This window comes from Letharia lupina (genome assembly GCF_014066315.1).
Source record: "Letharia lupina isolate WasteWater1 chromosome Unknown contig_9, whole genome shotgun sequence".
Classification (NCBI taxonomy): Eukaryota; Fungi; Ascomycota; class Lecanoromycetes; order Lecanorales; family Parmeliaceae; genus Letharia; species Letharia lupina.
In genome coordinates this window covers 1,191,856-1,217,893 of record NW_023502978.1, presented here as the reverse complement: position 1 = coordinate 1,217,893, position 26,038 = coordinate 1,191,856, and the positions used below count along the sequence as shown (strand labels likewise).

At 50.5% G+C, this 26,038-nt stretch overlaps 10 protein-coding genes across 10 annotated transcripts; 5 read left to right on the top strand and 5 right to left on the bottom strand.

Moving 5' to 3' along the window:
• Positions 1-75: 75 nt before the first annotated feature.
• On the bottom strand, positions 76-1,138 carry HO133_010829 (uncharacterized protein; the record flags this gene model as incomplete). Its single annotated transcript, XM_037301680.1, has 4 exons — positions 76-375; positions 445-964; positions 1,020-1,048; positions 1,097-1,138. 4 exons carry the CDS (start codon positions 1,136-1,138, stop codon positions 76-78), a joined length of 891 nt encoding a protein of 296 aa, XP_037153314.1.
• Positions 1,139-1,801: 663 nt separating this feature from the next.
• HO133_010828 (uncharacterized protein) lies at positions 1,802-2,264 on the top strand (the record flags this gene model as incomplete). Its single annotated transcript, XM_037301679.1, has 2 exons — positions 1,802-1,847; positions 1,990-2,264. 2 exons carry the CDS (start codon positions 1,802-1,804, stop codon positions 2,262-2,264), a joined length of 321 nt encoding a protein of 106 aa, XP_037153313.1.
• Positions 2,265-4,248: 1,984 nt separating this feature from the next.
• On the bottom strand, positions 4,249-5,223 carry HO133_010827 (uncharacterized protein; the record flags this gene model as incomplete). The annotated part of the gene is made up of 1 exon (XM_037301678.1): positions 4,249-5,223. One exon carries the CDS (start codon positions 5,221-5,223, stop codon positions 4,249-4,251), a length of 975 nt encoding a protein of 324 aa, XP_037153312.1.
• Positions 5,224-5,989: 766 nt separating this feature from the next.
• Positions 5,990-6,826, bottom strand: HO133_010826 (uncharacterized protein; the record flags this gene model as incomplete). Its single annotated transcript, XM_037301677.1, has 1 exon — positions 5,990-6,826. One exon carries the CDS (start codon positions 6,824-6,826, stop codon positions 5,990-5,992), a length of 837 nt encoding a protein of 278 aa, XP_037153311.1.
• A 2,829-nt stretch (positions 6,827-9,655) lies between these two features.
• On the bottom strand, positions 9,656-11,656 carry HO133_010825 (uncharacterized protein; the record flags this gene model as incomplete). Its single annotated transcript, XM_037301676.1, has 6 exons — positions 9,656-10,053; positions 10,116-10,315; positions 10,380-10,601; positions 10,650-10,986; positions 11,123-11,382; positions 11,442-11,656. The coding sequence occupies 6 exons, from the start codon at positions 11,654-11,656 to the stop codon at positions 9,656-9,658; spliced, it is 1,632 nt and encodes a 543-aa protein (XP_037153310.1).
• Positions 11,657-12,569: 913 nt separating this feature from the next.
• Positions 12,570-14,313, top strand: HO133_010824 (uncharacterized protein; the record flags this gene model as incomplete). The annotated part of the gene is made up of 5 exons (XM_037301675.1): positions 12,570-12,714; positions 13,484-13,533; positions 13,630-13,715; positions 13,770-13,776; positions 13,819-14,313. 5 exons carry the CDS (start codon positions 12,570-12,572, stop codon positions 14,311-14,313), a joined length of 783 nt encoding a protein of 260 aa, XP_037153309.1.
• A 1,128-nt stretch (positions 14,314-15,441) lies between these two features.
• On the top strand, positions 15,442-16,663 carry HO133_010823 (uncharacterized protein; the record flags this gene model as incomplete). Its single annotated transcript, XM_037301674.1, has 4 exons — positions 15,442-15,756; positions 15,809-16,148; positions 16,225-16,451; positions 16,499-16,663. 4 exons carry the CDS (start codon positions 15,442-15,444, stop codon positions 16,661-16,663), a joined length of 1,047 nt encoding a protein of 348 aa, XP_037153308.1.
• A 254-nt stretch (positions 16,664-16,917) lies between these two features.
• HO133_010822 (uncharacterized protein) lies at positions 16,918-17,481 on the bottom strand (the record flags this gene model as incomplete). Its single annotated transcript, XM_037301673.1, has 1 exon — positions 16,918-17,481. The coding sequence occupies one exon, from the start codon at positions 17,479-17,481 to the stop codon at positions 16,918-16,920; it is 564 nt and encodes a 187-aa protein (XP_037153307.1).
• A 1,572-nt stretch (positions 17,482-19,053) lies between these two features.
• Positions 19,054-19,941, top strand: HO133_010821 (uncharacterized protein; the record flags this gene model as incomplete). The annotated part of the gene is made up of 2 exons (XM_037301672.1): positions 19,054-19,348; positions 19,403-19,941. 2 exons carry the CDS (start codon positions 19,054-19,056, stop codon positions 19,939-19,941), a joined length of 834 nt encoding a protein of 277 aa, XP_037153306.1.
• Positions 19,942-21,477: 1,536 nt separating this feature from the next.
• Positions 21,478-21,950, top strand: HO133_010820 (uncharacterized protein; the record flags this gene model as incomplete). The annotated part of the gene is made up of 3 exons (XM_037301671.1): positions 21,478-21,492; positions 21,549-21,692; positions 21,723-21,950. 3 exons carry the CDS (start codon positions 21,478-21,480, stop codon positions 21,948-21,950), a joined length of 387 nt encoding a protein of 128 aa, XP_037153305.1.
• Positions 21,951-26,038: the final 4,088 nt, after the last annotated feature.

Genomic DNA, 26,038 nt, shown 5'->3' with positions numbered 1-26,038 from the left:
AGCTCTCTGTTGGGGAGCCGCTACTTACGCCCTGACTATCAATCTAGATCCCTGGCCAAGTATCTGATCTCAGCTTCAACCCTCTCTCCACTCATTTCTCTCGTTCTGGATCCCTGATGGCTGTACTAATAAGCCACGACGGTCTGATGCGCTAGTGTCTCTTTCCTCTGGCTGAGAGCTAGCCGCTTGCCCTTCAATCTCTGGTGGAGGTTCATCGTGATACGCGTCTACTATTCTTCCACGGATATTGTCCCCATCTCCGTTACCACTGCTGAGGCCATTATCCTCGCCTTCGGCGTCCGTGAGGGAGGAACGAGCAGTCCACGCGGACGAGAGGAACGGGCTTTGTGTTCGGTAGAGGACGAGCATCAGCAGCTAGCAATGGCAGTTAGCAATTTGCTGTTGATACCAGAAAGACGCGATGGGGCGAACTGGGCGCCTAACCTTGAGCAGAAAAGCCACAACAGCAACCAAGAGAATCAGTCCGCCAGTGACTTGTTCCATCTGTCTCCATCCACCAAGGCAACTGCTGCCTCTACCAAAAGCTTCGACACAAGCTCTGGCGGTATGGCTCCTATCCGGAAATGGCCATGCTCTGTCCTGGACGTTACGAAAACCACAGCACTGAAATTGCTCTTGAATTCTCCGAATTGCGTCCGCGTTCTTGCTCGAGAATAGGGCGCCCCATTGACGCTCTAGGCCGCAGATCAACTCGCTTGGGGGAGCGACATGAGTGAGAGCTAGTGTAGCAATCACAGTCTCGTAGATGATGAGCAGCACGAGAACAATTAGAGCAGGCCAGGAGAAGGACATCTTGGCACGTGCATTGGAGCCATTTTCGCGGATGCGCAACCTTTGAGCGCCACGTAGAGTGACGCCGGTTATTACGGGTAGGATAATGGTTGCTGTGGCGGTGACCGTGGAGATGGGCAGCGAGAATGCTCGGATCCTGTACAGGGCGATGCTGCAAAGCAATTAGCACTATTCTACGTGACAATAGAAATGGGGTCTGGACGAACCCGCCAGTCACCACAAGTCCGACCAGGAGCTAGGTTGACGTCAGCTGAGACAAACGTTCTCCTCGCACTCAGCTCACCACGGGAACCAGAAAAGAGAGCGCTTGGGATGATGAAGGCATCTTTGGCGTGTTCTCTCAATTAAAAGTTACGATTCTTCTTCAACTCTTGGAAAATACTTATGTGAAGAACAACAGTTTGTGGGAAGAGGCGGAATTGATGAGAAAAGCATAAAGTGGGGTAGACGCATTGAGAAGCTGATTGCTATTTGATTGGTTATCACTTTATGCAGCTTCCCGTCGGACAATTGATGTTGCGAAATTTATCTCGCCTCTATCAACGTATTACTACTGGCCCGTAGAAAAACTTTCACCAACCGCAAATGAGTCAGCACTTCACAAGGTGTCCGGATCTTGACCTTGACCAAACCTGTGATGCATTAACCCGCAAGGACCTACAGTTCTGGACATCGAGAAGGCAGCCGGATGCCACCGTCGAAGGATGCACTTGTATTCTTTGCGACCACGAAGACATAGGGTTTTCCCCGGATGTGGGATACCCAAATTCTGACGTCGCGGGCCCCCAGGATCGATGACCTCTTTGTAAGGTTTCGGGTCCAATGCGTCGAACTCTAAGGATGCAGCATTCTCTCACGCCGAGACCATGAGGAGGTATAGAAATTGCAAGAACATCTATTACAAATCTTCAACGTTAGTGGCTTCTACAGCTGCAAAGAATCTTCGCCAGTATCAGTATTTGATATTTGCTATTCGCGACTCGAAACAATGAATTCTATTGCCAATCGCATGGACATTGTTAATTTCTGGATTTGTTATCAACCTGTCAACATCCGAAAACAGAGTATACCGTGACTCGGCACAACTCTACAGGTTGCCTCCATAACCCACGACTATGCAAACATTGTTGTGATTCCTTGGCCTATTCGGCCACCTCACCACCACCATATTTGCAGCCCCAAGCGGACTGCAGATAGTAGACCCGTCACTCGAGTTGTTCGCGAACGACATCCTTGCTGGCGAGGCCACCAACAACACCCTCCAAATCAAGCCCGATACTTTCCAAGAACTCAATGACCCAAACTACCCGATAGACCTCAAATGTACTCCCGCAGGTCGTGGCTTCCAAAGGGTAATCGTGGACGAATACTACGAGACCGTTGACAGGATTTTGATCCGGGACGATGCCATGACCCCTGAGCAATGGTTCCTGGGCCCTGTTCCCGGGTAAAGTTATTCCTGGACAGCTGATAATTGCCAAATCGGCTTCGGTGCGAGGACATCAACGCGTACACAGCCCCTCCCAATCATTGTAGCAGCGCAGGTGGCGCCTTTGGTGGCTAAGGAGTGTCTTACCCAGGCAAAGGGCTTTCTGGGAGGACTAGTAGTGTTGGATATTCCTGGAGAGCCGATTGCGGGTGTAGGGGGGGCTCGGCCGGTGATGGATGCTTCTTCTGCCTAGACATAGGGGCCGTGATGGAGAGTCTGGAGATTTTTGGGACGATGGAACGCGTCACCATGAAGACTAGCTATACAGCGTCGGTTTTCTAGACAAGCTTTGAATTATACCTCCCCAGGCTCAAAATTGCCAAGTACGACAGAATTTGAGAATACGATTGGTCGATTATGTCTGACAATTCTAGCTGAACTTACTACGATTTCTTCCAAGCTCTTCAAATCGTTTATTCCTCTCTGTCTACAGACTTACTGATTAAATATCCCCTGCGTCAACATTCCAAAAAGTCGCTGTCCAGAAGTGTTCCGTGTCAAGCCGTCGACATAGTCCTTTCGCAAGTCCGTCCCGCAGAGCGGACTTGCGAGACTAGGTAATCGCGGGCGCAATGTTGAGGCTAACGAAACTATATCGGTGCCAATGCTTCTAGATATACACCGTCATCGTCCGCAGCAACCTCATCTCCATTACTAAGGGTTCAACTCTGTACCACCAGGAGAAGAATAGCTCGAAGGAATCTCAAGCGCCCTCCCGACCCTATTGACCCCTTCAGCTACCATAAATCGAAAGCGCTCTATACCCCTCACCTCAATACTAGAATGATACTCCGTATCCTCAAGCCAACCATCTAGCAGCATCTCCCGTGATACGTCGAACAGAGCCGAGTCAAAATGCCCATTCATTGTCTGTGAAGGTTGAGTATCTGGTCCTTCAAACCCTTGAAGGAAAGATTCCATCTTATTTCCCCGAACCCGTTACGATAAGCCACCACGCCGTCCGTTTTCGCTCCAACAATCCATCGATCTTGTGCACGCCGACGGCGGCTCCTCCACCCTTGCTCGCTCGCCCACACCATCATCCAAGCCCATAAATCCGGAACGCCAACAGTGGAGACAGATGCTCCGGGAAGTGGGCCCCCACCGAGAGGATATGGGAAAGCCGAAGGGAGAGCCTTCTCGTCATGAATAATCAATAAATAAAAAAATCAAGAAAAAAAATCAAATCAGCACTTCCGCACCTCCAACGCAACATCATCCATCACCCAATCCTATGTGGTCGCTCACCCAATACAGCATAAGCGAACCCCACAATCCCCTCCCTCACGAGAAAGACGTCTTCAATACTCGTATACAATCCCAGTCCTCCCAGTCCTCCCTTTCGCAGACTGCGCCAGCCCAACCCGCATTCCCACCCCCGCTCCACCGCCCCGGAAGCTCCTCCAAATGCATCGTGCGTGTTTATAATCGGTAAACGCCATGGCGCCGTCTCGCTCGCTTTCTGTCCTTTCTTCACTGCAGATTCGCGTTTTCGATCGCTGACGGCGTGGGTGCTGTTTACATACATAAATTCTTACGAATGATCATCAGGCGAAGCGACGAGTAGGAGTAATGGGAGGGGCAAAGACGGTCAGGGGGGGGGGGGGGGGGTTGCGAACTAGGGAGGTAAGGTAGGTACGACATAGTTGCAGACGGGTTTGGGTTCTGTATTTGTGATTTGGCTCGTCGGTACTGTTGATGGGAGGGTAGGGATGACACTGGGGGTCACGTAGGATGGATGGATAGATGGATGGATGGATGGATGGGTCGGAGGTTGAGAATTGTAGATGCATAGCGAGAGGGGAATATAGATTTTCTGTTACCGCGGTATACTGCGCCGGGCTCGCTGGTGCACTATCCTATGAAGAGAGCCAGATTTGCTCGATTGACAATGAATGTGTCTGGAATACATCACCGCCAGCGAGCATTTCCAGTCAATCCCAAGCCTAATCTCGAAATCCATGCAATCCTCTCATATCCTCCTGAAGCCCTCTATGCTCTATTGCCATCACCCCTGTCTTTCTCACTTCTTCAACCATCGTCTCATCGCCTCCACGCAGCATACTGATATCCTCGCGCAGAACATCGTTCTCCGCCAGCCACAAATCTCCATGAATTCGGTCCTCGCGCGCGGATGCTTTACCTGCAAGGAAAAGGAATGATATCGCTCTCATGCCTTCGAGCTTGAGCCCGAAGACGGTTCCTGCTTCCTTTCCCCAGCGGTTTTTGCGAACACCTATCACGGCTTCCGTGATTAGTAGTGGCTTCTTTACGAGGTCACGCGGTACTGCCTTCATGCCATCGAGGGAATGGAGAGCCCAGAAGAGGTCGTCGTCCATCTTGATCTTCGCGTAACCGTCGCTTGCTCTGATCGAAAGAATAGCCGCATCCTCGCCATCGCAAAGCTCCATGATCAGGATGCCGTCTCCGTCACACTTGTAACCCTCAACATGATGGCCAACTAGGCTCCGTGGATCACGTCCCTTGCCATTGAAAGGTAGAGTTTTGGTGTTAAGGAGATAGCCAAATGTCCAGCCCTCCGCAAGTTCTCGCTCTAGAGCCTCGAATAGCCTGCATAAGAGGTCGTCCTGGCAACCCGATGTCTCCAGTTGGCGCTTGCTAAGCTCGTGCTGGGCGTCGGAGACGAAGAAGAATGGATCATACAGAACAGCGACCACGTCGTTCATCTTTTGTGAGGGCAGATTGAAGGTTGCTATTCGACGTGGAGTGTGAGGGGGTTTTCCGAGGAGTGTGGCCATGTAATCCATTTCTTGGCAGAGCAATATTCGACGGAAGCGATGGTGCTGTGAAGAGCTGAGTTTTTTCCCTTGCAGCTGAGATCTGGGATGCGTGATATCTTTGTAAAATGGCATGTGGTTGGTATCAATCAATCCCAATGCTGGGGTGGATACAAGAGTCATAGTTGGAAGCCCAAGGAATAGATCTCGTAGGACGCCGTGGGGAACCGCGGAGATTTCTTTCGAAAGTCTTAATCATATTTGAGCTGAGAAGCCTTTGATGGGATCAGCTTATGGTCACTCTGTGAAGGATGAAAGAAGCAGCATCAGCATCCCAAGGATGAAATGAAGGCGCCAATAAGAGTAGATGTGAAGAGGAATTAGGTTGCATTAGGCGATATTTGAGTATAGATTCACTCCCTGGCGTTATTGTTCGACTTCAACCTGCTAACATCAAGTGTTGATATCTGTTGGAGGGGTCATGCTAAGCCCAACCAGCCTCAGCACTTCACAGAAGAGGTCTTGTTATCACCACCAGCAATGGTTGGCGAGGACATTCTGGATTTCTCGATCTCATGCATCATGCCTGTAATTCTTCCAAGCGCCTTACAGCCTTTTGTGTAGTGTTACAATAGCAGCAACGCACGAAGGGCACCCAGCACCAATACTGTTGGAATTGAAGAGAGGTTATGGATTGATTAGCTATGGAGTGGTATGTAGGCTACTTGTATACCATGTGAAGCCCATGCTAATTTGCCACCTGCGGGGTAGCTACAACACACTATGGTGCTGCAGCAAATCTCAACACACCCCCATGATGCAGCACCATTGCCACACCCCCATGATGCAGCATGGTTTTCAAGCTGAGATACGAGTATTGTTGTCCTCGAAATCGTCACCCCTTGTCGTTGTGGCCAATCTGGCCTGAAATCTTCGTGCTTGTTTTCCACTATCTCCCTTTGTGTTTTGCCTGATCTTTCATCATTTCCTTATACCAATCCGGAGCCAACTGTGGATATTCAGTCCAGCACTTCTCGCTGAGATGACCGGTAGATCCACAGTGGTTACAGGGCTCTTTTTCCTTGCCTTTCCCCTGGAATCCTGCCTTAAAAAATCGAGCGGAGTCTTGGGAGTGGAGGGCTTGATTGTGTTGCCGACTGGCCTCGAGGACCATTTGACGTGCTTTTTCAGCTGTGATTGAGGGCGTGACAGCCCAAATTTGAATGAGATACTGGTACTCTCGTGGTAATGATATGGAGAGACAGAGAATCGTACGGTTATTCGTATCGAGTGTGACCTTCGTGGCGTCGATTTTCTCTTCGAGAACCTTGATGTGAGTAAGATACTCGGGTACTGTTTTGAATGCTTTGAATTGAAGCGTGTAATACTCCTTTGAGAGACGCATGAACTCGGAGGATCCCGTGGGCTGAAGTATGGTTTGAAGTCTCGTGAGCATGAGGTAGCCGTCATTGAATTCGGCCTCCGTAAGTTTCTGTTGAATACCTGGACTGATTGTCGGAGTCATAAGATCTGCAGCTTCCTGGGATTTCTCTTCCCAATCCTTCATTGCCTTCTCTTGTTTCTTGGTGATTGGTGGAGATGTCTCCGTATCTGTACTGGTTGTTGCCGTAGTGACTGCAGAGTCTTCAGACTCATACTCTCCTTGAGTGTATTTCCAAAGCTTCTTTGAACGGAGCTCTGCTCGTGTGTTGACGAACCATAAACCGAAATTCTCCTCGATAAGGTGTTCCATTTGACGTATTGTTCCACTGTCTTTCGTGGACATTGTGACTGAGTATCCCACTGTCTTTCGTGAGTATTTCTTGGTATCCCACTGTTTTTCGTTGGTGCTCTGTGTTTTCGAGCTGACTTGGTATTCCACTGTCTTTCGTGGATATTTGCTCTGTGTTTTCGAGCTGATTTGTGTGTGGTTTCCTGGGTGTCTTGAGGTATTTGGATTAATGATAGACAACAACTTGTGTAGCAGTTGCGCAAGGGCCCATAACCTGTTGGAATTGAAGAGAGGTTATGGATTGATTAGCTATGGAGTGGTATGTAGGCTACTTGTATACCATGTGAAGCCCATGCTAATTTGCCACCTGCGGGGTAGCTACAACACACTATGGTGCTGCAGCGAATCTCAACAAATACCCTGAGAGCCTTATTGTTGCGGGCATGGCTCCATTGATTGCGCTTGTGCCATCCATTTGTTTCAACTAATGGTAAATCTGGAGAAAAGGTTGACTCCCGTATCACGCTTCATTGTCCTGTCACATGTGCTGTCCCTGATCAACTTGGTTCGTCTCTGCCATTCTATCTCGTCCCGTCTTTTGCAAGCAGTCCAGACCTCCCTTGGCACGTTGTATCATCTCGCCGTCAGTTGGAGATGTAGGGACATCTATGAAGCCGGGCAGTGGACGAGAGGGTGGCAGCGCTGGTGACGAGCCTCACGGGAACGCCGGACTGGTGGGTTGTGAGGTGAGGGAACCCGCGGCAATTGGGATGGACATGACTTGGTGCAACGGCAGATTGCTGGTAGAGATACTCAACTGCAGAGATGGGTTCTTCACATGCACTTCGGATCTTGTGTTGGCAGTCGATGATCCGAGGCGATCGGAAAGTCCTGACAGCGGTATTGAAGCCCTAGTTCTAACCCTACATTCGGAAGGCAGCCCTGTAGCGGGGACTCCTAGAACTATTTTCTAGGTGCATGAATTGAGCTTTAGGGACTTCTATCGGGCATGCTAGATGCAATGGGCGCTAAACCGGGCGCATTTCGAAGCACATCTAAGCGCAGTGTTCCAGGCAGCTATTCAGGCTGGGCGGTTATCCGAGATCTTGGCGCGGGAGTCTTTGCGTCCATGAATTTCGGTGCAGCTATTTTCACCACAGTTCATAACCTTGTGGATCCCCAGGCGTCTATATAAATACCTAAAGGCATCCGGCAAGTTTGAAAATGCCCCATTGGAAAACTCCATCAAGTCTACGATTTGGTCCAAGCAGCTGCATGAAGACACCTTGCTCAAGTACAAAGACCCTGACGCTTGCAAAAATTGTGTTTGTGCGCCTCGCGGCGAAGATGGCAGTCTAGCGGTCTTGCGATCTTATGAATCCAGACGTCATGACCCACTGTACGAGATCTGCAAGATTTGGGAGGCCGCTAGAGCCGCCTCAGCAGCTTCCACTTTCTTCGAGCCCATTCAAATAGGACAGAACCGTCAACTATTTGTGGATGGAGCATTGACGGCAGCAATGATCCTGTCCGAACAGCTAATGTTGAATCACGGGACGTCTGGCCAACTGCAGATAGACTCATCCTGAGTGTTGGCACAGGAGCTGGTCTGGCCAAGCCGTCATAGGTAACTTGCTCGAGCTTGCAAATCGACTGAAAAACATGGTGACTGACTCGGAGAAAACAAATCGGACTTTCAAAATGGAGAAAAACGAGATGGCGAGAAACGGCAGATTCAATGTCATGCTTGGCTTGGCAAATCTTGTCCTGGAAGAACATGAAGCAATAAATAGTATCGCTACTTAGACGGACAATTATCCCGACGATCCTGACGTCTTTTGGTTCAAAGCTGCGTTGATAACCTCTGTCGCGGAGGTCAGCGTATGGGGTATGCATCCGCAGAAGGTCTGACAACTCAGGGAAATAGATGCTGCGGAAGGCTCAATGTAGCTGCAGGCTAATGGTTATTCTTCCACGCTAGAGCTTGAGAATTTGATGAGATCCATGCAATTAAGTCAAGTCTTGGTGACGGTATGCGCGAATTGCCTTCAAGGTGGGTAAATTTCCCCCAACAGAAGTGAGGTTTGGCAAAGCTAGGACCACAATCGCTTCATTCCTGTAGTGTTTTTTTCCCATCATCTCAAGACAATGGCATCATCATCCAGTACTACGTCTCGTTGTACTAGGCACTCTCTAGTTCTCTGTGCTGAAAGCCGTGGTCCATCATCCCGCTCTTTTGTCATCAATGACTGATCGAATATCTAACTTGTTTCAGGGGTTCGAGTGCGCGGGTTGTAGGCAGTATCACTGCTGCATGCAGTGTGTGCAGAAAAAGATTTATCCACTGCATGATTTTTGCTAGGGGAAGCAGGCTGCTTTTGAATTGTTGCTTATCAGAAATTGAGGAGCTAAGAGGGCGGATCGAAGGTGGTTTCCTACTCTATCAGACTGAATGAAAACTTCGGCGGTTCGCGAGCCGGGGGGAACCGGGTTCGATGTGAAGCTTGCACTTCGGTCTACGATAGTCAACGGGCTTATCCGTAGTGTACCTAGAACGAGGAGGATGGTGTAGCTGCAGTGTGATCGGTATAAAGGGGAGCATAGTGATACATGGAAAACCAGATAAATCAAGTATTGGTTCGAGGAAGCATAGTGGATAATTTAAGAAAGATCAGGGAAGACAGGCAGTCTCCGCGTAGAGGCTTATTCGATCAGGCTTGGCGCAAACCCGAACCTCACGGCCAACATATCAGTTTTGATTGCGCTGCATCTCGCAGTGACGGACAATCAGTACGATATCGTCCGACAACTACTTTCGCATGGCGCAGACTGTGCTCTCGAGCCAGGGAAAGGACAGCTGCATGATCATGAAACCCACACTGCCTACACCTTCAACTTTTTTCTATCAAACACCGTCAACACCGTCCCATCCTTCAGCGTCATCTGCCGCTCCGCATAATCGAATCGCCCTGCCCTCGGAAGTAGTACCCGCCATCCAAACCAATAGAGCACACCGCATGCCAGGACCGCGATGCCCACGACAGGATAGAGCCAGTACGGCAAGCTCGTATCCCCTTTCCCGCCCGGCGGCCTCAAGAAGGGCGCGACGAGCAAGAAACCTTGGCCGAGGAGGAAGAAGACGGGGACAGGCCACCAGGCTTTGAATGGTCTCGGCACTTGAGGCGAGCGCCAGCGCAGGATGAAGAGACCGATGCCGACGAAGACATAGATGACGGAGGATGGGTAGCCTTCGAGGTCGAGGATGAAGTCGTAGGCGTCGCCTGAGAGTCTTATCAGTCACCATTCTGGCGGAGTGAACTTAGTTGTAACAATAAAGACTCACCAAACGGTATCGCCACAATGACGATGAAACTTGGGATGAAATGCAAAAGCAAGCCCGCAGAAGGCGCACCAAACGGCCATCCCGAAGCCCAGAATCGAGATAAGGGAATGACACCTTCTTTCGCTAGCTCTTGGTTTACTCGGGCCTGGGCGAACGTGACGGTCAAGACGTTTCCGAATGCGGAAAGGGCGACAAGTACACTATGAAGGCCCTGATGTCAGTAACCGTGCTGGCAGCTAGTACTTCACTGTCAGCAGATCGTACCTCAATGCTCGTTCAGCGGCCGCCCCGAAGACTCGGCCAAAGAAGTAGGTGGCTACGGTGTTTCCGCTGCTGGAGATCTCCCCAGGGGTCGCCGCGGCGAAGAAGGCGACGTTTGCGAGTAGGTATAAGACACCGCATATGCCTAGGCCAAGGGGGCCGGCAACCTTGAGGGTTCGGACGGGGCGTCGAACTTCATTCAGGACATAGGCGGCGTTGGACCATCTGCACTGTTCAGCTTGGGCCCCGGGAGACAAGCAACTAGTTCCTTACCCGGCATAAGAATTCAAGACCTTGAACAAAGCGGTTGCGTATTCATAACCAGACGAAGACGATCCGGCGAAGGAATTCCTGAAGCTAGCCCCTGGATCTGGTATTTTGTGCACCTTTCCGCCGAGAACAACCCATCCGGTGATCACGATGAAGACAAGGACAACAATCTTGATCACTCCAAGGATGTTCATGAGTTTGACACCGAGATTCGGGGTAAAGGTATGGATGCACGTAACGGCAATGATTACCGCAAGTGCGATCCCTCGTTCTCCCCATTCGGTCACGTTGTGATTTGCTGCAATTAATATATTCTCTGCGAAGATGATACAACCGGACGCTGTAAGATTCTGTCAGTTTCATTCCCTGTGTCAACATTCTAAGCCTTAATTTCAGTATACGGCGTTTTCGGAAAGGTATTCAAGAATGCACGATGTAGCAAAACAAAAACAGAAGTGTTTCTGGTCCCAACTCACCCGTAAAGCCAAGGAAGATGGCTTGGGTCGAGAAAACCACAGTAGCCAAGAAGCGTGGCTGCCTATACGCAGCCTCCAAGTAAACCTTCTCTCCACCACTTCTAGGGAACATGCACCCGAGTTCCAGCCACACGCAAAGACCAGCAAAGGAGAGTAACAACCCAAGGACCCATAGCATCAACGCGGCTCCGACACTACCAACACTGCTGGTAATAGTCGCAGGCGTGGAGAAGATGCCCGTCCCAATGATTCGGCCGATGCTAGATAGGCGCATCAGTTCTCCCCCACCTATGAACCACTTGAGGGGCGGACGACATACATGAGAAAAGTCGTGCTGAACAGCCCCAAATGCCGCCCCAATCCACCCGCGGTATCTTGCTCCAGCGTCAGATCACCCGGCTGTGGAGTGCGACGCGCATCGAACTCCAACCTCTGAACATCCGCGGAAGTCGCATCGTCGCTGGAGCTCCCCACGACGGGAGATTTCTCATCGGAGCTCAAACCCAGCGTTAGTCCTTTGCGCCAGAGCACCATCTCGAGGCAACGTAAGGGGTATCAGATCGCAGAGCTGGTGAATTGAAAGGTAGATTAGGTCAGTCAATCGAAGTAGATGAAAAGTAGCAATGCGACTTCTTAAACATCAATCTCTGGGCACCAGTTTCATTCACATATCATCTTACAACATCAAATCACATGGCGAAAGCGATTCCCATTGCGCACGCCATGCGGGGATCGGATAACATCATTTTTTTGAAGTAGTTTGTTTTCAAAGCTGCCCTGCGTTATCTCGCCCCACAACCAGATCCGACTCGAGCTGCCGCCATTGGAACGCAAGATTGAGATAAAGGCTTTGATAAGGCCATGGTTTAATTGGTTAGAAATCACTGCAAGAGTCTCAGGGTCAGCCTCGTGAAGATCCTCGCACCGAGAGAGGACATTTAAAAAGTGCTCTGGGTTAAGAAACGCAGATAAGGTACCTTACTTTACCTTGGGTACATGTACACTTGCGGCTAAAAGGTTGCCAAGCCATCGGAGACATCCGCGCGAACCGTTTGCAATATTGAACTGGAAACGCCTCACAGGAGGCTTCGAACACGTGGAAGTCGTCTCTTTCTAACCGAAGTCTTCCTAGCTCACATGTTACACCATGAGCTGGCTCAATCCACCTCAAGGGAACCATTTCCTCCGGTATGGATATTCTATCGGTCACTGTTAGTACAATAGCCATCACAGGTGCAATCTGGACTACTGGAAAAGGTATTGCGTCATTACGCGAGACAAATGAGTTGCACGATGTTCTTCTACAGATCTCTTCGGTACTTGATGGTCTTAGACTTGCGCCTGCAGATGAGGGGGAAATCTATCGATGCCGGACGACAGAGTGGATACAGGAGCAGGTGAAAAAAGCAGATGAGACTATGATAGAGCTCGACAGACTTGGTCAAAAATGCTCCAAAGTGTCGAACTCGGGTCAAATCAAGTGGTCGAGGCGCAGGTGGCTGCAAAATCGGACAAAAGCAACGACCCTACTATCAGATGTACAATCGATACGGGGAAAGCTGCTGAGCAGCTTGGCCATTATCAATTTGTGGGTACATTTTATTGCGTCCTCGTTCTCCGTTCGTAGGGAAAACATCGTTTGGCATTGATGATATCAGAGACCATAGCTAACGTCTTCACGTTCGAGGTCCTCCACTATCCGCCTAGAGAGCTCCACCAGCGAAGTTGTGTTCAATCAACAACAGGCTAGACAAACATTGTCCACTTTGATGGGCCAAATGACAGTACAAGGTTCACTGATTCAAAAAGCACTATCAGACATTCAAGATGTAACAGAGGATCATGGGGGAAACCGGTCGGAGAGTGGATGTTCGGCCTCTCAAGCCGGCATACAGCCTGCCAACATCCGATCGAAAGCAAGCGGCGTTGAGGTCGGACAGCCTGAGACCTTACCCCCAATGACAACCGGGTTCCCTTGGGGTTCCCGCTGCGCAAAAGACGGCCAGGTGGCTCACACAGGGAAGCAGTGCTCACTATGGTGCAGCTGTGCCTGCCATTCTCGGAAGACCTTTTTTGTGCCGTCGCCGTTTGGTACTGTCTCGGGTTCCCTTTCGGGCCTACCTCTGCTGACACGTCGTTGTGCTGAGCATGCTTGCAAAAGCCCGACTGGTCCCTCTGGCAGTATTGTCTATCGATTTCCTAGCTGGTTTTGGGGCCGTCCATTTGAAATAACGATGAAATTTTGCCCCCTCCATGGCCCTGAAATCAACATCCGATTCCCACGAGGGGTCATGCCATAAAAACTGTACCTTTTTGCCATACATGGAGATACAAAAGGAGTAAAAAGTCTCTTTACGGAAGGCGCTGCATCGCCTTGGGACGTGAACGATCATGGGTCATCGGCGCTTTACGTAAGTCATACGGCTTTCACCCTTGCCTACTTTGTTTTTCTTTCATGGTCTCTCCTCGTATACTTCAGATCTAGCAACTTACTCAATGACGAACAGTTCGCTGCCGTATCGGGTGATGTTGGTCTCTGTAGATTTCTGATAGAGCAAGGCGCCGACCCTCTGTTCGAGAATCAATACCACACGTACGCAGTATTTGATGCGCTAGTTGTGCGTGTCGACTGATGTAGTATTTCTAGGTCTCCGGTGTCTCTTGCATGAGAACGTATTCTTTCACAAGAGAAGAAGCCTGATAAAGCCGCCGATATTGCCGTCTCATTTGGTCGCATCAACTGCACCAACACGCTGCAATTCAAGCCCCTGCACAAGGCTGTGCTCGGCCTCGTTCCTCTCCCTTTGGGACCTCTCCTTGACTGCTCTACTGCAGACATCAACGTCCAGGACCGAGAAGGTCGTACTGGTCTATCATGGGCAATCACAAGGGACGACATCGAATCATCGAGGCTCCTGCTTGGACACGGCGCCGACGTCATCAAATCGGACAACCGAGGGTTCGGTCCAATTCATTCTGCCAAAAGTCTTCCCAGTCTCAAATTGTTGCTTGATCACAACTTGGACATCATGTCGAAAACAGCAGTGGGCGCTACACCCCTCCACTTTGTCTCTAGATATGGCCGTCACGACATGATAGAACCGATGGTGAAAGCTCATGCAGATCAAAATGCAGAAAAAGAGCGGAACATCATCCATCTGGCAGCAATTCATGGAGATCGCACAAAATAGATATCCTCAGTCAAGCTAGGCTGATGTGCATTGATCCGGAGGCGAGGGACTCTCTGGGCAAGACTGCTCGAGGATATTTCGAGGAGCAATCTGAAGAGAGCGCACCAGATGCTGTGAGGCACGCTTTCACAGTGCTGCTTGCTACTAATCATAGCAAGTAGGGGACCACGAGAAGACGATATATCGCTCCCCGAAGTCTTTTATGACGCCATCGAAGAATTTTCAACTACACGACGGACGGCGAAGGTAAACACGAGTGTCTTGGAAGCTCGGCAGCATCGTTCCAAATCCATAGTTACCAGACGGAGTTCCAATTTCATCGAGTCCGAAGAGCCGTGCTCATCATGTCGGCATCATCCATTCCTTAAGGTATGACCCGGTTACTTTACAGCCTAGAAGAATTAGCGTTTTCACTCATTTTCTTTCTGATCTATCTGAAAGTTTATTTCCCCTTACGGACGCACTAGCTTCCCGCATCCACGATCGACTTCCTGAAACGGTCTCGGCTAACGTAAGCGAACGGCGCTAGTCATGCACGTCGAAAGGGGTCGCTTTGAGATCCAGTACTATTAGTCAACGTCTATCCAGGTTTGGCCAAAGAAAACGCCTCCAGTCACCGCATTGACAAGGATTCGGGCTCACTATGTAATATATATATCAGATGATCAGATCGCAAGGAAGGTTTTGCCGTCTCATCCGTCCAGATTGATTCTAGGCCCATCTACTTTTCAGGTGCCTTGCAGGATGTAGCTAGCTGGCCAGCACGTGGTTTCCCTTCTTGGCACCAAAATTTGCCGGACTTTGTGGATGGCAAACAGCTTTAACCTGTCCGGTAATCCGGGGGATAGAGACGACTCCTCGCTAAGAAAGTTGGACTTTTCTTCAAATACAATTTTCGATCGCGTTGCTCACGTTTGGATTTGTGGCTGGCCAATAGACTGGGTAGATCAGTGGGTACGAAATGCTACCAGAGGAGGAGGAGGAGGAGGAGGATGATGATGATATAAAAGCACATCTCCCTCGACATTGCTCCGGAGTCTCGTCCAGGTAAACTCAGTGGCCTCTTTTGCTAGGTCTTATCATCTCACTCGTTAAGTTTCGTCTTTTCCCGTCTAAAACACTGTCGTTATGTACATTCCTTTCATTCTCGCCGCTCTTGCGGCTCTTACATCTGCGCTTCCCTCGCCGCAATTGATTGATCTGGTTGCCATCGAAGAATATCCTGACGCAGTCCGCGTGACCGCGCCCATCGATATTGTCAAAGACGTTGTACCATCGGTCCCTGCAGCGCCCATAAGACCACTCACCAGCATCATCTCGTCTTCAAAGCGGGACTTGACGGTGGAGAAGCGAGATGGCGATTGTTCACCCTACCCTACAGGGTCCGGGCCTGTACCCTCCCCTGATACCGTGGACGCGTTCGAATCTTTCCCAACGTTCGCAGTACGTCCAGTCTCATCTCCTCGTAAAGAGTAAGATTGACTTTTTCTTCCAGGCAATGGCAACCGCTGCACCAACCCCCGACGGTTACGAGGTTGTTTTCATTAACTCGAACGCCTCCTTGACTGCTTCAGATTACATGGGACTCTACACCCTTACCACCTACGACACCCTCGGATGCGCTTCGCAATGCGACCAAGCATCTGGCTGCCAAGCATTCAACATGTACATTGAACGAGACCCGAGCTTGAACGCTAGCGCCGACAATTGCCCAAATCCACCGAGCACGACTAACTACAAATGCACGCTCTGGGGCGCGCCTGTATCGGTAGAGGAAGCAACGAACTCTGGACAGTATCAGGATTCGTTCCAAGTCGTCATCGCTGGCTCTAACGGTATGTGAATTTCAATCTACCCACACCAGTCAGTGTTCCCATCCACGACTTGCACCGGCTGACTTTGCCCCCCAAGCCTACAACAAAGACGCCCCTCCCCCAGCTTGCGATGGCTACAACGGCCCCACTGAACTCGGCGGTGCAATCAACGCCCCACCCTCTTCCGGTAGCTATATGGGCTACCAATATTTTCCCTTCAGCCAGAGCCAAGGCTATGATCCGCAAACGTGTGCCGATGCGTGTAATGCGCAGACGACGTACGATAGCGAGAACCTAGCCGCGGATGGTAGTTACATGGCATGCGTACGTGCTCCCTCTGATTTGAATTATTGTAGGGCTAATGGCGATAGATTTTTTTCAATGCCTATGTCCTATCTGAGGATGGCATTCCCCAAGGGCTGTATTGCTCGATGTACAATGAGACGTGGGATGCGTCGTATGGGACGAACTACGGACAGTACCAGGGAGATGATCGGTATACTGTTTCAAGATCTTATAGCTACGCGCTTATGTAAGTTGATGGGCTTTCTCAATTTGCCTTCGCGCACAAGAATGCGTACGGTTTTCTTTCGAAGCACACCCTGCCCTTTAAGTAGACCCACCACGATTCCTCGAAAAGAGTGGGGAACTCCATCATTGGTACGGTCGGACTTCCTCGTTTCTTCTTGAAACTTCGCGCCTGAAACAGTCCTGCAAGTTGCGTGGGATTCTTAGATTTTGGAAGGTTACCCTTTGAACGGTTCGTTGATACACCCCCTCTTCATAGTGATCAACCCGACTCATCGGCACCATGGAACGTATCTTCCTCCGCAGCGCCTTCCGCAGCGCCTTCCGCAGTAACATCAGCAGCAGCAGTATCATCGGCGGTAGCATCCTCGTCGGTAGCATCCCCGTCGGTAATATCGTCGGCGGTAGCATCATCCACTGCTGTATCATCTACAGCTGCATATGCTGCAACAGCATCGTCCACAACAGCATCGTCCACAGCAGCATCATCCACAGTAGTATCGTCTGCAACCACGTCTTCCACAACAACAATATCAACAGCAGCATTGTCGACCATAGTCTCATCGACAGCGGTTTCATCGAGAGCGGCATCTCCCATAACGACTTCTTCAGCAGTAAAACCATCAACAGCAACTTCATCCCCATCCCCATCTTCCACTACCAAATCTTCCACCACACCATCCGCATCATCCAAAACAACTTCAACCACAACAGCCTCGACCAGACCAGCCTCCTCAACCACAACCACATCCTCAACCTGCTCCGCCTCCGCCCTCGCCTGCCCTACCTTCAAACCCAGCCTCCCCTCCTGGTCCATCACCAACATCCTCGGCGCCACAACCTACGGCCTCCAATCCCCCGGCAGCACCCTCAAATCCGGCACCGCATCCGCCTCCGACACCTCCGCCTTCTACGCCTCCCTCCTCCCCTCCTCCGGCTCCAGCTCAGCCGCCTCCCTCACCCTATCCCAACCCCTCACCCTCTGCCCCGGCACAAACTACACCGTCAACATCGACTACGCGTTCGCGAACCTCGGTGGCGGGCAGTGCAGCCTCAACGCCACGTACCCGAACACGTTGGCCTCGGGGAGGAGCGTGAGTGTTCCGATGGCGGTGGCGCAGGGGCAGCTGGGCGGGTGGGCGACGACGGGGTGGAAGTTCCAGGCGCCGGCGGTGGGCGGGAGTGGGAGTGCGGCGTTGGAGTTTGTGTTCGGGTGCAGTCAGGGGGGGTTGCATTTGATTTATCTGGATGATGTGAGGGTGGCGGTTTGGAAGGGGGATGCTTATTGATTGGGTTGATGCGGGTTAGGACGGTAGCGGGTGAGGTTGGGAGGGAGTACGGGAGTGAGGTGGGAATTATGTAGTAATGTTTATACTTAATACGACCCCGACGTCAATCCAACTCCCGAAAAGCGGCACCCTACTCACGTTTTTGCGTTTTGCAAGACAATTTGCTGCCCCAAGCTGGCGAATCTGGGAGATATAGTGTTTTGATCGACGCATACTGATTCATAAGACATCGACGTTTTAGGGCGTGCATGACGACTTGGCTCACTCAGATCCAGGGCCTGCTGATCGTTCCATCCTATCTATCGTCTTTCGCGTCTGCCGAGATATACATCTTTCCCACGGCTTCTGTAAAAAATCTTTCTACGTGGAATTAGCATTTGATGCTTTTTTTAAGAGCCAACTTACCGTGTTTGGTTGGTAATTCACGTAGGTCGGCCACTGCAAAGAACTCCACTCATCGTGACACTCTACGAGTAGCGTTTGACGGAACCACCTGAGATTTACTGGCTTCCACAATCATTTAGATTATATTTTGCAATAGTGACAGGAGTCCAACGCACCGCATCCGATGTGGTCTAGTGGTTAGGATATCCGCCTCTCATTACTGAGAGACTCCAGTGCGCGGATGGCCGGGGTTCGATGTACGTGGTTATAAATTTTCTGAGATGCGCCTGATGTTAACATCAAGCTAGTCCCCGCATCGGAAAAAACATAACTTATATTTTTGCCCATATTAATGGAATTTGCATACTCCGTGCTCTGTGTTCGAAGGATCTGGCACCCATTGTGGAGCTCGAACATGATGTTACCGAAGATTTACCGCGAGCGATGTTCGTTCCTGGCAAGCTTTTCTGTGCCGAGGCACGCGAGTCTTATCGATAAGGACGAGGCATCTAGCAATACTCTTTCTATTCGCAGATTCTCACATTCATCGCTATATACTTATCCTAAACTTATTATATCTACTCACCTCCCTGTACTTGTACGTCAGGATCAAACCCACCCATTGCCAGTACAAGGAGCTCCAGAGATTTACTGTATCCACAGTGAACACTCCCATCGCCTCTTACAACTTAGCCGTCTGACATATGACGAACCCCGCCTAGGAAATGACGGTCCACGAGAAGAAAGTCCAGCCAGAAAGGAACCAGCCTGCTCGGACTCCTTTGCCAGTATACTCTATGCTTCCGAGCGTCTTGCAAAGTAGCCTGCAACCGCTGGTTTTGGTCCGAAGAAGCCTCACAGACTACGGCCTTCGATCACGGAGAAGAGTCACCAGCCTAGACACGTACCGCAGCGAAAGTGAACATACACAGGTGGTCCCAGATAAGATGGCCGTAGCAGGCGAATGCACGGCAGACAGCGCAGAGGTCCCAGGCATAAGCTGGAAGTTTGCCCGCCATGGTAAGACGCTGCACACAAAAGGCAATCACCACAAAATTGTCTGACAAGAGTCAGGCTCGAATACACTTCAGACTTCACTTGCAGAATCTCAGACCTCAGACGCTCAAAGCCAGGCTTTCTCCCGCCAGCTTTACCTTGACGCCATGGCATACCTAATCCAAGGCCTTCCTTCCGATCTCTCGGACCAAGAAACGCTTCACCTGAAAAACGCTCTACCAGACTCCCTGAAAGACTCGACTCCTCCCGAGACAACTCAATCTAGGCATCGAAATCCCTCACTCCTCCATCGCAGCCTCGCTTCCACAATCATAGCCATATGCCTACTACTTCGTCTGGCACTTCCTTATATCAAGCTCTTCATTGCAGCTGCCTCCAGCTACGATCGCACACACCATGTCAGGGAGAGAGTATTTGCCTTCAGCGTCACTGCTGCAGATTTATTTGGAAGGAGGAGCATGGCATTGGCCAGTACAGCTATGACCAATGAAGTCGTCTGGGGAGCAGTGAAATATTGGGTGGATGGAATACGTGGTGGGTTGAACGAAGGGCTCGGCGAGGGATTGAAGGTCATTGAAGCTCAAAACGAACCTTGAGAAGCACCCTCAAACCATGCGCATGGCCACAACCTCTTTGAGTCTTAGGTTTCGTCCATATATTCAATACTATTGGCGCTCAATGCCTTCCAGCTTTTGAGCTCCTCCCAAACAGAAGAAGTGAAGGATGCGTCTCTCCAAGGGAATCACCGGACCCTTCTCGCACAATTCGCAGCAGCTTCGGTGACGAAGCGCCAGCTGTACTCCGCAGACACGGTACCCTCCGTCACAGCGTCACAAGGCCCGGTGCCAGGAACCGGCACTGCCATCATCAGGAAATGTTACTAACGCAGGCGTCACAGCCTCGCCTGGCCTTACTCCTGCCCAGGATTGCGGATTTATCAGACGCCAGCCGGGCATGCTTCTGTCTACTTTATCGAGTATCTTGTGTACGGGGGCTCAGAAATGATGATTGAGCTCGTCTCGCTGAGACCTGTCTGACAAAACAGGACTTGCCGCTATGCTTCTACCTCAGACCGTAAAGCCGAAAGCTTTGAGTAAAAGGCGTGGAACTGGGCATTGCACTATCCGTGCATAAGATGGGGAAGAGCTCGATCAGGGTGTAGTATTCGATGATTGAGAAATTCTGTAACCTTGAAGGAAGATCTTGAGCTCAATTCATCTCTCCTAATCCACCAATTGAATTTCGAAATAGAGGTATCCATGGCGCTTCTGATTAGTGACAGTGGCGTTAGCTCGGCTTCGTTGCCTACAAATACCCGATCTTCCCCCAACTTTTCTTTTCCCCAATGCCACCGTCTCCAAGGTCTTATCTTCTCCCCCGTTCCTACCAAGAACTGAACCTCTAAGAGGCTCTTTGGTCATCTATTCTACATCTTCTTCGGGATACGTTACATTTCGTTTCAAAGCTCATTGGCGACGATTGTCATCTGATCATCTGACTTTTCTCAACTCAAGGCACCAAGTATTCATCTCCGTCGCCCAGCTTGAAAGATGTCTTTCATATACGTATATATACCTTGGGTCTTCTGATGAGTTACGAATAATTCCCGCTTACCTATGATTGAACTCTCTTTGCTCGCCTCAAATGATTCCGATTTCCAACCTTGCCTCCTCCCAACCCTCCTTAACCATCCTCGCACGTCCAAGTCATTCCACCTGCCCGGCGTTTGCCACTGTCTCTAACACCATCTCTCTGTATCTCAGCCTGGCTCATCGAAGTTGCGTGGTGGACAAGGCCTGTCTTCCACCATCCGGAAAGGCCTTCCGGTCACAGTAGCACGAGTGATATAGCTCATCGATGGAAGGACTTGATAGCGGAAACAACTACGTTTTACAAGGACAAAGACAACGTGAGCGTTCACTTTTGTTCGTTACGCTGTCTGTCATACTAACGACAGACAGAGCGAGTTTTTAAGTGCGTTAGCTTCGAACGGAGTAACGCCGACTGAGGCGAGCACCGTCAATTCCACCATACCATACATAATATCGTTGCTAATGTTTGGAACGCTCTAACTGAAGTACCGCCTGTTGCCGTCACCAGCAATGTCTTTTCTGCTGAAAATAATGGACACCATGGATCTTCTGTCAGTATTGCCAAACATGATATCCTATTTATTCCAGTTTAATCTATTGACCCCCTACAGCCATCTGATGAACCACCAGCTGCCAATGTTCCCATTGAAAAGGCTCCACCAAGCAAACCTGCCGCTCGCTTTGACGACACGCCGTCCCCTATGCGCGCCGATGGCAACAGCCCCAATTTCAAGCCTCTGATCAGTCCCGAAAAAGTATCCCACGATGCTACGATTACTCCTTAGGATATACGCCCTGGTCTCACAGATCTAACCCGAGAGGTACCCCGTGGCCCTATCACTGCACCTCGGCATGTACGTTCTGGTACTACGGTTCCCGGTCAGACAGCATCTCGGGATACCGTGAATCCAACTCAGGATGTACGCTCTGGTGCTGGGGCGTCACCTAAGGCCGGCGTCCATGTGAAACCAACAAACCTCAAGAACCGTCAACGCAAAACGCTAGAGGACTGAAATCTTTGTTTGGTCGTGGAAGGTTTGCCAAGGATGAACTCCGCGATGCAATATGTGCATTTGAGGGAGTTCTATTGGGTACTCTGGCTCTTTCCAAGGCCAGTTTCGCCGCGGGTCTACCGTCAGCATCCGACAAGACGGCCACTACCCTGACATGAGAAACGTCTATTGAGGAAGGAGAATTGACTGAGCCTCGACCGCTAGCACTTTCTCCAATCGTCCGTACTACCCAAAGCTTCATCCCTCCCTCGAATTCAGATCAGTCGAACTCAGGTGAGTTCTTGAGCACCAAGCCCAATATCCATGTGCTAATAAGGTAAAGCATCGATCGGTGAGGCCAAACGCAAGTGGAAACAGAACAAAGAGAGCAAAGGGCGAAAGTGCCTAGACTCGACGCGACTGGTCATGACGAGAAGGCCATGCGCACCAATGCCCGGAATCTCGTTGATGACCCTCGCGCGCCAAAACCTCTACATGACCCAGCTACCATGACGCGGGCCAGCTATTCAGGCATCTCCATCGCGGGAGGACCAATGCTGGAGTCGCGATTAAACGCAAAGTTTCTATCATCATCAGCTCAAGTCTCCAATCTCAGCTCGCTCTCGAATTTAAGGTCAAGCCTGCTCAAGAGAACACCAGTTTGAGCGCAGAAGTCATGCGAGCGAGGCGAAGCGTGGACGAGCTCGAAGGGTAACTGACCACTAAGACAGAGGAGACGAGCTCGATGGGTAACTGACCACTAAGACAGAGGAGGAGTTGTTCGAGAGCAGAAGTCTTGGAAGGGAAGCAGAAGGTGGATGAGCTGGATAGGCGCGTGGAGCCTTATGGCTAGTTCTTTTGCGTTTAGGTTAGCCTACTCGCTTGAATGGATTTCGTCGCAGCTAGTAATTTAGCTCTGCAAACCACGAAGAAGATCACCCTCAATGCTGGCCAACTCGAACAACCTAATTACGAAGCATGAAGCGATTTTTTTTCAAGAAGACTGGAGCCAGGATAAGCAGCCACTGGACAAGGTGACTGAGACGATCCAAAGTACCACGGTATCAACCCAGGAAGACAAGCCAATGATCAACATGCAGGCATGGACCCCTAGGGAAAAGAAACCCGCGAAAATAATGTACGAGACGATGAGCGTGCTGGAGTCTCTTCAAAGTTGGGTGAAATCTTTTTTGAAAGACGCTATGCCTCGACCAATGGTGGAGTGAAGTAGACTCTAGCCAAACCGTGCCAATCAAGAAATGAAACCATCTCCTCGTGCCACATTCTCGCTCGATCAAACAGCTAGCGTAGCAACATGACTGAAGCCTCTGAGGATATAAGTCCACCATCATCCGCCCACGCAGACTGACTCGGAAAAGACCCCCCTGTGAGTAGTTCTATCATTAACGCCTTTCGCACTTACAGAAATCGACCCAGAGCGGTGGAATACCGGCTCCCAAACACGATTGCGAGGAGCAATCCCCATCATATAGCAATTGCACCTTGGAAAGGAGTGTTGCATAAGCAAGCAAATGGCGTGGCGGCCTAGTGGGGACGATGCTGAGGATGGATAAAGACGATCAAGCAGCTGACGCCTTGACCGTAGTCCTGCTTCAGAATCCGCCGGCGTCCGCTTTTATATCCGTGGTCGCAATCGTGGTGGCATCTTGGGCGAACCCCGTAAGCAGACGTGCCTCCGCGGCCGTCATACCCGGTGCCGCCGCGGGTGCAGGCAAAGGGCTCGCCGACTGCGGAGGGAAATATTCCATCTCGTGCCCCGGCGGTGGCGAGTATACCATCTGGGGCTGCGGTGTCGGCTGGGCTGCTGCGGCGGGGGTGGACGGGGCGCGGGCGGCCGACTCCTTGTCTTCTTGCACGAGCGCACAGCAGCAGCAACAGCACGAGGAGGAGCAGCAGTCGTCGCTCCACGTTCCCTGGATCTGGTACTGCGCGCGCATGTTGCTCCGGTTGGTGAACTGGTAGATTCCCTGGAGACAGCAGAGAGATAGGACGGCGTAGCCCATGCACTGGGAAAACGAGACGTTAGCGGATGTATGTATCTCTTGTGGTTCTGTGGGGTTCCACGCGTTGGGTATGGTGACCTACGGGACCATTGCAATTGGATGGAGTTTTGCCTGCTCGACGGGCTTTGATGTTGCCAAAGGTCATGCACGGACACATGAACGCTTTGCAACCTAAAGTGCGGGTCCCATCAGTACTGTACGTCTGACGGTTTACTTTATTTCATTGATACTGACATGTTCCGCATGGACTGCAGCAATCATCTCGAGGGTGTATCCAGCCAGCCATTCTTCCTTGCGTTTCAACCGTATGTCTTTGCAATAGATTGGAAACAGCTATTGTATCCGCAAAGATGAGTCAAAGAGAAAACGGCCAAGGTTGGAGAAGAGCTCGAACGCAGCAGAAGTAGGCATTGTTGCATAAAGTGACGAACGAATATTTAAGTACCGTGCTACGGTCCATAATCAAGTCATACACTCGGCTTCGCGATGGCCGAGTAGCGAGAAAAATGCGAGGCACGATTAAGGTTTTTGGCTCGCACCGCTGCCATGGGATAAAAGTTCATTGAAAGCTGAAACTCGCCGTCACAGTACAGTGATGGGGGGGGTTGGGACCAATGGACATGGTCAACAACCACTGTCAGGGCCCAGGCCCACCCCGCTTATCATCTGTATGGTATCATTGTTCCTCAATAGGCCTATTCAGAGACGGGGCTAAGCTCTAGCCATCACAATGTCTTAAGGTTATTTTGCACTGCAGGTTTCGTTGCAGGCGGGGACATTTTATTCACAATAAAGCCAATCAAGTAAGGCGGCCTAGAAACTGGGCACACAGAGGCTTACGACGTACCGCCAGGCGCCGTCCACTGGTTTCCGTGATCCATTCATATAGGCCTCCCGATATGCGAGTTGATAGGCTTGCGATTGTCGATCCATCTGACTGATATCGACTGATGCGCAAGCCATGCATGCTGCATGCACCTCGCCATCATGCGAGTCGATCAATCCGCCTAATGTTACATTTTGCCCCGTGGGGTTAGTTTCAGTCAGATTTGATAGTCGAAAAAGTTGGAAGATGAGACTGGGGAACAGGAAGATGAGGCTATGGATGATTGAAAGATTCTCCCTTGTCAATAAGCTTTCAGATGATCAAGTTGGCCCTGATCCCTATCATTCAGACTCATAGAACAATGATGACAGTAAAAAAAAACAGTATCTAGCTACGTTATACAACCGAAGTCTTTGATCATTGGGGATGAATCGGGCCCTACAATAGATTAGCGTATCCTGGGGGTCATGTTGCTAATCCGAGCCCTACTTGGAGCAGTTTCCATGTTAGGCTACTGGCTCGCATGCGGCTATGAAACAGGAAACCATTGAAAGCTGAAAGCTCGAAGCAAGCATGCCATCGCTGGAACAGGGAAGATTGCGGCAGATGGGCTTCAGCCACCACAAACATGTTGGCATTAACGTTTCGACACGTCAGAACATGACATTGTTAGCACGGTACACTTACACAATAGTGCGTACACCTGCGTGACTAAGAAAGCTCTGGTTTTTTCCCTGTTTCTTAGGATGACAAGAGGCGATGACAGTGAAGAAAGAAGGATTGAAGCGGAAGGTTTGAGGTTTGGGGATGAGGCTCCGCGGTTACTTGGCAGGGTGCATCTACTCTATCCCGCTATCACATCACACCGTCAGTAGGGTGGCACGAGTAAGGGGCAATATGGGTAGAAGAGGGTCTGTTGTATTGTGTAGTCGTGGATTCCAGAAGTGAGTCCTTTGATAAAGCGAGGACACCAATAGATATTTCCACTTAGCGGCATGTCGCTTGATCTATTGGTGTCCTCGCTCTATCAAAGGACTCATTTCTGGAATCCACGAGTAGGTGTCTAAGTGTTATTTGGCTATGGAATTATTTCCTGTCACGACGCTAGCTGCAGATGTACTAGCATGATAATCGGCACCGCCTATGTTCCTCAGGGAGCAAACACCCAAGTTTTACCTAGTTGGGGGGGGGCCGCCCACCGGATGAGTTGGAAGGTGCAGCCGGTTGCAGGCTAGCTATATATGGTATAGGTGCTTGGC